A 10,936-nucleotide genomic window follows, 5' to 3' on the forward strand; every position below is an offset into this window, starting at 1 on the left:
TGTTCTGTGAGAGATAGACAGACAGTTGGTTATAGACAATGCGTTCAAGAATTAAAAAAAGAAACGAGAGAAGTGACACCGGTCTGTGGTTACTGATGTCTGATGAATCCAGAGCAGGTTTGTTTTGGATGGGAATAACCCTTGCTCTCTTGAAAGTATTTGGTACCCGACCAGATGCTATGGATCTATTGATGATCGTGGTAATGAAGGGCAGAAGGTCTTGTGAGATGGTCTGGAGCATAGCGGAAGGGAGTGGATCCAATTTGCAGGTTGTAGGATTGCAAGACTGGATGAGTTGTAAAATCTCTTCTGCTGCTACAGTTGAGAAATGTGACAACAAAGGTGTAGGGGAATCCAGACTGTGAGATGTAAGTGCAGTCGGGGCTGAAGTGAAGGTCCGGCAGATTTCTTCAATCTTCTCCTGGTAGAAAGAAGCAAAGTCTTCTGCAGTCAGGGAGGACGAAGAAGGTGGAGCCGGGGGGTTGAGCAAAGAGATGATGTTGTGGAATTTCCGAGGGTCATGTGAGGAAGCTTCAAGCTTTTCCTTGTAGAAGGAAGTCTTGGCAGAAGTCACATCTGAGGAGAACTTGGCAAGGAGTGTTCGGTAAGAATCAAGATCTACAATGACCTGTACCACCACCCCTGCCCATTTCTCGTGCATAGTAAGAGAAAGCATAGGCAGAGGATGGACAGCTGGTGTAGCAGTGTTCTGTGGGGATATCCAGGTCTCTGTTAGCGCAAGAAAATCAAAGGAGTAATGGGAAGTTAAAGCAGAGATAAAGTCAGCTTACTTTACAGCAGACTGGCAATTCCAGAGCCCACCTACTTACACAACATTGGATGGTAGATGAGGTTACTGGAAATGAGACCTCTGTTCTGTAGGTAAAAAAAGTGTCTGCGACAGTAAGAGTCGAGTACAGAGATGGGTTTGAGGCAAATATCTGCACTCAACCAAGAGTGAGATTTAAGATGTGGTGTGGTAGAATTTATCAAACAGTACTAGACACTTATGTTACAATGTGAGATAGAGACACACTTACAAACCGCTACAGGAGAACCTTCAATTTAAATAAGTAAAACCCTGCCCACAATTCACACCTTAAGGGAGACTGAAATTTATATATATATGTATATGTAATTCTTTGAGATACGAGTTTAATGCGTTCCGTGACCTTGCTCCTATCTCAAATTGCTCGTATCTCAAAACAATTTTCCCCATTTAAATTAATTGAAATCCCATGAAACCCATGAAGATGCGCACGGAGGTTGAGGGAGGAGTAAACAGGAGGAATTTTGTCTCGTACGTACACTTTCGATTTCGTTCACTTACTCGCTACTGTACAGTCTTAATGCTACTTTACACTTAAATGGAACTTAACTAAACTTCACTAAAATTAACAAACTTAAAACAAGCATCGCGTTAGTTCTGTCAGGCCACGTCGTCAAGCGTGCATCAGCTGTTAATCAGCTGTCCACGACGCGCACCAATCCAGTTAAGATATCCATATTACCCGACCATTTAAATTCCAATTCATAGAGCCGCTCTATAGCGCTTCGTTGCTGCTGCGATCTAAACTCCCTCCTCCAACCCGGACTCCACCATGCGGGAACCTGTGTTCGTCGGATGCTCGTATCTCAAGGCAAAAATTTGGTCAAATCACAGCTCGTGTCTCAAAAAATTAGTATGTCAAAGCACTCGTATCTCAAGGTATCACTGTGTGTGTATATATATATATATATATATATATATATATATATATATATATATATATATTACACATATATACACATATATACACACACATATATATATACACACACACACCCACACACACCCACCCACCCACAGGATGCCCAGACTTCCCTCTCCCCAGATACTTCCTCCAGCTCTTCCGGGGGAATACCGAGGCGTTCCCAGGCCAGCCGAGAGACATAGTCCCTCCAGTGTGTCCTAGGTCTTCCCCGGGGCCTCCTCCCGGTTGGACATGCCCGGAGGTGTCAAGGAGGCATCCGGAACAGATGCCCGAGCCACCTCAGCTGACTCCTCTCGATGTGGAGGAGCAGCGGCTCTACTCTGAGCTCCTCCCGAGTGACCGAGCTCCTCACCCTATCTCTAAGGGAGTGCCCAGCCACCCTGCGGAGGAAACTCATTTCGGCCGCCTGTATCCGGGATCTTGTCCTTTCGGTCATGACCCAAAGCTCATGACCATAGATGAGGGTAGGAACGTAGATCGACTGGTAAATAGAGAGCTTCGCCTTGCGGCTCAGCACTTTCTTCACCAAAACAGACCGGTATATCGACCGCATCACTGCAGAAGATACACCGATCCACCTGTCGATCTCCCGCTCCATCCTTCCCTCACTCGTGAACAAGACCCCAAGATACTTAAACTCCTCCACTTGAGGCAGGAGCTCTCCACCAACCTGAAGGGGACAAGCCACCCTTTTCCGGTTGAGAACCATGGCCTCAGACTTGGAGGTGCTGATTCTCATCCCCGCCGCTTCACACTCGGCTGAAAACCATCCCAGTGCACGCTGAAGGTCCTGATTTGAGGAAGCCAACAGGACATCATCATCTGCAAAAAGCAGAGACGAAATCCTGTGGTCCCCAAACCGGACTCCCTCCGACACCGGACTGCGCCTAGAAATCCTGTCCATATAGATAACGAACCGGACCGGTGACAAAGGGCAGCCCTGCCGGAGTCCAACATGCACCGGGAACAAGTCTGACTTACTGCCGGCAATGCGAACCAAACTCCTGCTCCGATCATATAGGGACCAGACAGCCCTTAGCAGAGGGCCCCGGACCCCATACTCCCAGAGCACCCACAGGTCACCCACAGGTCACCACGAGGGACACAGTCGAATGCCCTCTCCAGATCCACAAAGCACATGTGGACTGGTTGGGCAAACTCCCATGAACCCTCCAGCAACCTGGCAAGGGTATAGAGAAGGTCCAGTGTTCCATGACCGGGACGAAACCCGCATTGTTCCTCCTGAATCCGAGGTTCGACTATCGGCCGAATTCTCCTCTCCAGTACCCTGGCATAGACTTTTCCAGGGAGGCTGAGGAGTGTGATCCACCTGTAGTTGGAACACACCCCCCGGTCCTCCTTCTTAAACAGAGGGACCACCACCCCCGTCTGCCAGTCCAGAGGCACTGTCCCCAGCCGCCACGCGACGTTGCAGAGGCGTGTCAACCAAGACAGCCCCACAACATCCAGAGACTTGAGGTACTCAGGGCGGATCTCATCCACCCCCGGTGCCTTGCCACTGAGGAGCTTCTCAACAACCTCAGTGACCTCAGCTTGGGGGATCGACGAGTCCACAACTGAGCCCTCGGCCTCTGCTTCCTCAATGGAAGACATGTTGTTGGGGTTGAGGAGAACCTCGAAGTACTCCTTCCACCGTCCGAGGATGTCCCCAGTCGAAGTCAGCAGATTCCCACTCCCACTGTAAACAGTGTGCGCAGGGCACTGCTTCCCCCTCCTGAGGCGCCGTACGGTTTGCCAGAATTTCTTCGAGGCCAACCGATAGTCCTTCTCCATGGCCTCACTGAACTCCTCCCAGACCCGAGTTTTTGCCTCTGCAGCCACCCGGGCTGAAGCTCGCTTGGCCCTCCGGTACCTATCAGCTGCCTCCGGAGTCCCCCGAGCGAACCAGGCTCGATAGGACTCCTTCTTCAGCTTGACGGCATCCCTTACTTCAGGGGTCCACCACTGGGTTCAGGGATTGCCACCACGACTAGGGTGTCCTGGTGCCATGTGTACTGATGGACACCCTTATGCTTGAACATGGTGTTCGTTATGGACAAACTGTGACTAGCGCAGAAGTCCAATAACAGAAAACCACTCGGGTTCAGGTCAGGGGGGCCGTTCCTCCCAATCACGCCCCTCCAGGTGTCACTGTCGCTGCCCACGTGAGCGTTGAAGTCCCCCAGTAGAACGATGCGCAAATAACTGAGAGACCTATCCCCGACCCAACAGCGCAGGGAAACAACCCTCTCGTTCACCGGGGTGAACTCCAACACATGGTTGCTGAGCTGGGGGGCTATGAGCAAGTCCACACCAGCCTGCCGCCTCTCACCACGGGCAACTCCAGAGTAGTAGAGAGTCCAGCCTCTCTCAAGGACTTGGGTTCCAGAGCCCAAGCTGTGTGTGGAGGCAAGCCCAACTATCTCTAGTCGGTAATCTCTCAACCTCCCGCACCAGCTCAGGCTCCTTCCCCCCCAGTGAGGTGACGAGCCAGATTCCGTGTCCGGGGATCCGCATTGCACCAGCCCCTTACGGTTCCTCCTGCAGGTGGTGGGCCCACAGGAGATCGGCCCCACGTCGCTCCTTCAGGCTGAGCCCGGCCGGGCCCCGTGGGGTAAGACCCGGCCACCAGGCGCTCGCATGTGAGCCCCAACCCCGGGCCTGGCTCCAGGGTGGGGCCCCGGTTGCACCATACTGGGCAACGTCATGGACCTTGCTATTAAATTCCTCATAAGAGGTATTTGAGGGGCCCCTCCTCGAACCGCCACCTTATTGTGGTGGAGGGGTTTGCATGCCTGAATGATCCTAGGAGCTATGTTGTCTGGGGCTTTGAGACCCTACCAGGGGCAGAAAGCCCCAGACAACATAGCTCCTAGGATCATTCACATACACATACACACACACACCACACATATTTCATTACTTTTGTGGTAATGTCTGAAGCTCACCATGGACTTTTTTGTGGAAAACATGCCTTGGTTACCCTGTTTCAAGCCATTCTAGTGTGGTATAGAAAGCCTGCAGGAAGATTCAGCTCGATTTGCGCCAGTTCTCATGAATACTCAAATGAGCTATGCTGCTTGGCTCCAATTGGCTAACCGCTAGGATATGAGAGCATGACTATTCATTCAGGGGAAATTTGTTTACAATCACCTTGAATTGCGGCAGAACGGCTTCTTCACAAGCCCGTTGACATTCAGCCATCCTTGCTGTATAGGAAACTCACTGAGCTACACGAATTCTGGGGGCGCGGTCTCAAGTGGGAGAGCTCATGAATAGTAATGAGCTCAATCATTACTATGTCACACTGAGCAGCTTTTCCAACTGACCGGATTTCTCCCCTTATTTCTTTTAAGTGGCTAGAACTGACCGGGGAGGTAACAGTTCGTTTTCACATTCACGACACAACACAAGCACATATGGACCTAACACATATCAAAAAATACAAGTAAAAACACTTGTGTGGAAGGGCACCTTTAAGGTGTGAATTGCAAATTCAAATCACACTACTCTCGAACAAGGTGAGTTAAAAAGATTAAAAAAAAAGTCAGGAACCTACTTTGCCAGAAAACAATATTCAAATAAATAGAGTTAAAGCACACACAATGTGTGTTAAAGAACAAAATAAATACTAAATTATATTATTGAATACCTACTGAACAGTCTGGCTTTTTGTCAGACAATAAATTTTACAAATATGTGTCCAGGACAAATATATGTTTGACAAGCAAATTAGTTCAAAATAATAATTAGTTGATGAAGTACAAATCCATGTCACTTTCTCAGTAGAATGTGAAGGAAAATTTGGGGGTTATGGACAATGCTGAACTATAGTGCCACCATTAGCAGATGGGAATTTGATGACGCTTATGCCAATGATTTGTATTAGAGAATAATAATAAGGAGACAACACATTTCTAATGGTTGGACCCCTAATTATATTAAGTTACCATTCCTGTCTGTGTGCTACTGCACTGCCTGCTGGGATACCATCGCTCCATTCCTCCTCTCCCAGACTCTTCCTCCTTCTGAATCACTCTCTCAGGCTCCACCCACTCCTGCTCAAATACACACAATACACTCAGTGATAAACAGGTTAATGATGGTAAATGTTTTTAAACAAGGACTATTTTAGCATCACTTAACTCAATTTAATCTAATTTAGCCTTCATTATATTATATTACCAGCTAGTCCCTTCAAATTATTTCATCCTCATTTGTGTGGATAAATTAGTGGCCAGAGTACATACATGTGTCTCCTCACTCTGTTTGTCCTGCATGCTGATGCGATTCTTCTCTCTCTGCTTGGCAAACTCCACCGACATCTGCACGATCACCTGCAAAAATCATATATCAGATAAGCATTACACACAAAACACCAAATACTCTGAACACTCACACTGCCTCATCAAACAAAGTCTGGCATCAGAACAGCACATTCCATACAGATGTCCTTCTTGGCTGTCTCTGAGAAGCTACATGCCTCTTGACCAGCCAATCATCTTCTGGCCTCATCAACCTCAACCATTTAGCAGCATATGACACAGTGGGTAAGAGAGTCTTGTGGCTGACTATCAGGAGTCTTGAAATTCATGGAGCAGCATGGGAATGGTTTGCTTCCTACGTGGAAGGCCAATCATATCAGGTAAAAATCATCATTTTGTTCATCATGAGATGCTGGTGCATTGCGTCAGTAGCTGAGTCACTTCCTGTTTTTGAATCGTTTGCAGCGAGTTGGAAAGGACCTACAGATGATACAGGACCAGCTGGGGGAGTGGAAAGCCACGCTGGAATCTACCTGGTCGATCGCTCACCTGTGCCAGGTAAATTCTCTGCTTGAAAATAGTACTCCCTCCACCACTACTCCACGCCCAGGTGTCGTTCAGAACCACTTCGTCCCCTAAACGAGACGGAACGTGATGCGGTGATCATCGGGGACTCTATCGTCTGCCACCTCCGTGCTACTGAAGCTAAAGGTAAGGTACGCACTTGCTGTTTACCTGGTGCTTGTGTTTTTGATGTCGCTGCACAGGTACCTGGGATCCTGAGCAAGATCATGGAGCTGTTGCTCTTCATGCCGGCTCAAACAACACCAGCCTGAGACAGACGGAGATCCTGAAAAGGGACTTCAAGTCCCTGGTGGAGACAGGTGGCAGCACATCGCCCACGGCAAGGATCATCATGTCTGGACTGCTTCCCACGTACAAGCAAGTAATCGAGAGGTTCAGTAGACTTTTTGCCTTAAATGAATGGTTACGGTCATGGTGTCATGATCAGAATCTACTCTTTATTGACAACTGGAATGTTTTCGGGGAGCGTCCTAGGCGTTTCCGTGCTGATGGCCTGCACCCCAGCAGAGTTGGAGCAGAAATCCCCTCGAACAACATCGCCAGGGCACCGCACACCTTCTGACTGGTAAGCTACAATTTAAGTCTTAATTCTGATAGCTATCCTTCAACTCATCAACAAGTCAATACAAATGCACACACAGCTCATCCTATAGAAACTGTGTCTGTTCCCCGAGTAGTGAGATCAATAAGTAAATGCATGAAAAGTTAATCTCTAAATAATCTTATCATAATTAGACCAAACAAACAAAAACAGTTCCTAAAGTTTGAGCTTCTGAACATTAGATCACCCAAAGCACTTATTGTAAATGAAATCATCTCAGAAAAAAAGCCTCACTGAACTTTGCCTGGATTAAACCAAATAATTAGATTGGTCTAAATGAGTCTACACCATCAGGATATATCTATAAGCATGAGGTGGTGTCGCCACTATCTTTAGCGATTTCTTTAATGTTACTCATGCTATAGATTTAATTCCTTTGCAGGGCTTGTTCTTAATGTCGCACTCATGTCAAGTCAACGGTGATGTGTCTTAATGAGTACTGCCTGGTAGCATGGTCTCCCATCATGATTAAGTGCTTTGAGCATCTGGTCAAGAGACAAATACACTCCCACTTTGCTCACCTCACTGGACCCACTGCAATTTACATACTGTCCTAATTGTTCCACTCACGACACCATCTCCCACACCCTGCACTCTGTCCTCCATCATCTGGACACAAAGGACAGATGTAAAAAATGCTGTTCATTGACTTCAGCTCCATGAATACTATATAATACTATTATACCTCAGCAACTGGTGAAGAAACTCAAGACTTCCTGATGTTAAGATTGCAGGCAGTTTGCATTGGTAGCAGAACATCAGGCACTATCACCCTGAGCACAGGTACTTCATAAGGCTGTATGCTCAGCCTTCTGCTGTTCACGCTGCTCACCCACGATTATGTAGCAATGTTGGAATCCAACCTCACCGTAAAGTTTGCTGATGACACAAAGGTAGTGGGACTCATCAGAAAGACAATGAAACACCATACTGAGAGGAGGTGGAACAACTGGTCTATCCTGTCCAAGATGGCGCGGCAGTAGCACGCAGCGGCCACTCCGGATTTAATATGGCTATATTTAGCCTGACTATTACTAGTACATGGACACCACAGACAGCAGTGTTCATGTATACAACCGCCAGAAGCTGATAAAATACAGAAATTGTGCAACAACCAACATGCACAATGATGGGCTGGAAAGGCTTCGCAAACTCAGCTTGCCTCCAGTCCTTGGCGTCGCCTGATATTGGATACCAGGAGAGGGGAAGCGGTGCACGAGGAAGCAGAAGCGCGGTAAGCGGGCGGGTGTCAGTGCTAGGCTAAAAACAAACCCTAGCCGGGCGGCTCTCAAATCCATTCTACTTTCCGATGTTTGCTCAGTGGACAATAAACTGGAATACGTCCCACTCGAACACTACACGACGAGAGTAAAGAAACTGCTGCGTCTTTGTTTTTAACAGGCTCAGCGACAGAGTTCTGGACGCTGCCATTCAGCTATATGGGCTCACCTCGTTTCGTGCCGACAGAAATGCAGCTCTGTACGGTAAGGCAGTGGTGGTGTGTGTGTTTACATCAGTAGCAAATGGTGTAAGAACTCTGTGCTTGTTTCTAGTTACTGCTCATCGCTAGTGGAGTTTGTGACTGTTAGATGCAGGCCATTTTATTTACCACGGGAATTCACCACGATTTTCGGAGTTAACATACCCCCAGCGCTAATACTAAAGAGGCTCTATGTGAACTCTATGCGATCAGCAGAATGTTCTAGCGATCAGCAGAATGTTCACCCCGACAGACTGTTTATAATCGCCGGAGATTTCAATCAAGCAAATCTCAAGTCAGTGGTCCCTAAATTCCATCAGTATGTGGACTTAGCAACAAGAGGGGAAAACACTCTGGATCTTGTTTACACAAACATTCCCAGCGCGTAGCTTGCTGAGCCATGCCCCCTGTCGTGCAGAGCCCTGCCTCGGCTACTCAGACCACATCCCTGTTATGCTAATTCCAGCATACAGACCATTCGTCAGACTCTAAACCGGTTCTGAAGCAGGTGAAAATCTGGCCATCAGGAGTCACCTCTGCTCTTCAGGACTGCTTTGAGTGCACAGACTGGAACATCTTCAGGGAGGCTGCAACCAACAGCGACTCCTTCAACTTGGAGGAGTACACGTCAGCAGTGACCAGTTACATCGGCAAGTGCATTAATGACGTGACCGTCTCCAAGACCATCACCACACGCTCCAACCAGAAGTTGTGGATGACTGCTAAAGTGTGTGCGCTGCTGAGGACTAGAGACCTAGCCTAAAGAACAGGGGACAGGGTGGCCCTAAGAACAGCAATGGCCAAACTGTCCCGAGCCATCAGAGGCAAAGCACGCACATGCCCAGACAATCCACAGACACTTCCAGGACAGCGGAGACACCCAGCGCATGTAGCAGGGCATACAGGCAATTACGAACTACAAGAGAGCTTCACCTGCCTGTGATAGTGATAGACTTCTATGCTTGGTTTGAGGTGCAAAACATCATAACAGCAAGGAAGACCATCCGTCCCCCAACAATTAGGTACTCTGTCTATCCACAGGGTGTGAGGAGAACTCTATGCGGAGTTAACCTACGGAAGGCTGCTGGACCAGACAACATTCCTGGCAGGTGCTCAGGGAATGTGCAGAACAGCTAGCAGATGTCTTCACTGGCATCTTCAACATTTCCCTGAGCAGCGCCGTTGTTCCTACGTGCCTCAAGACAACCACCATTGTCCCCATCCCAAAGAGGTCTACAGTGGCCTTAATGAATATCGTCCCATCACACTCACACCCGTTATGAAGTGCTTCGAGACGTTCGTCATGAGGCACATCAAGACCCAACAACCTGTCTCTGAATGTTGATAAAAATAAAGAGATGGTTGTTGACTTCAGAAGAGCACAGAGCGAACACTCTCCACACTGAACATCTACGGATCATCTGTAGAGATCGTCAAGAGCACCAAATTTCTTGGTGTTCATCTAGCGGAGAACTTCACCTGGTCACTCAACACCAGCTCCATCACTAAGAAAGCCCAGCAGCATCTCTACTTCTTACGAAGGCTGAGAAAGGCACATCTCCCTCCCCCCATCCTGACCATGTTCTACAGAGGGACCATTGAGAGCATCCTGAGCAGCCGCATCACTGTCTGGTTTGGGAACTGCACCATCTCAGATCACAAGACCCTGCAGCAGATAGTGATGACAGCTGAGAAGATCATTAGAGTCTCTCTTCCCTCTATCATGGACACTTACACCCCAAAGCCAACAGCATTGTGGATGACCCCACACACCCCTCACACACATTCTTCACCCTCCTGCCATCTGGAAAAAGGTCCCGAAGCATTCTGGCCTCTCGACCAGACTTAATTAGATTCTTTAATAACTGAACTGAACTGTACTGAGCACAACACACATGCACATCAACTGTATGGGCTGCACAGACCTACACCATATACACAATCTTCCAATACACATCCATCAACCTGTTTACATGCTGTTTGCACAGATTGCACCAGGTTACACAGATACACTTTATGTGGCTAAGACTAACTTACTAAGTCCTTATAGCCCTGTCTTTGAGTTATGTAACACATTGATCCTGGAGAAACGTTGTCTCATGTCACTGTGTACTGTAACAGCTTTATATGGTGTAATGACAATAAAAGCTTCTTGACTTGACTTGACTACTAATACCAACTTTGCAATTAAAAAGGCGCAACAATGTCTTCATTTTTTGCGAAGAATAAACAAAGCCAACCTCCCACCACC

General features: G+C 47.9%; 1 protein-coding gene across 6 annotated transcripts in view; it reads right to left on the reverse strand.

The window, feature by feature from the left end:
• The window catches only part of akap9 (A kinase (PRKA) anchor protein 9), a 93,318-nt gene that overhangs the window by 51,396 nt on the left and 30,986 nt on the right, over positions 1–10,936 (reverse strand). For all 6 annotated transcript variants that reach the window (XM_060886646.1, XM_060886649.1, XM_060886647.1 and 3 more), the window contains 2 exons: positions 6,005–6,091; positions 5,705–5,812 (listed from right to left, as the gene is read on the reverse strand). In XM_060886646.1, the coding sequence (XP_060742629.1) occupies positions 5,705–5,812; positions 6,005–6,091 (195 nt within the window). The remainder of the gene's footprint in view (positions 1–5,704; positions 5,813–6,004; positions 6,092–10,936) is intronic.

Source organism: Tachysurus vachellii, chromosome 14, assembly GCF_030014155.1.
Source record: "Tachysurus vachellii isolate PV-2020 chromosome 14, HZAU_Pvac_v1, whole genome shotgun sequence".
NCBI lineage: Eukaryota > Metazoa > Chordata > Actinopteri > Siluriformes > Bagridae > Tachysurus > Tachysurus vachellii.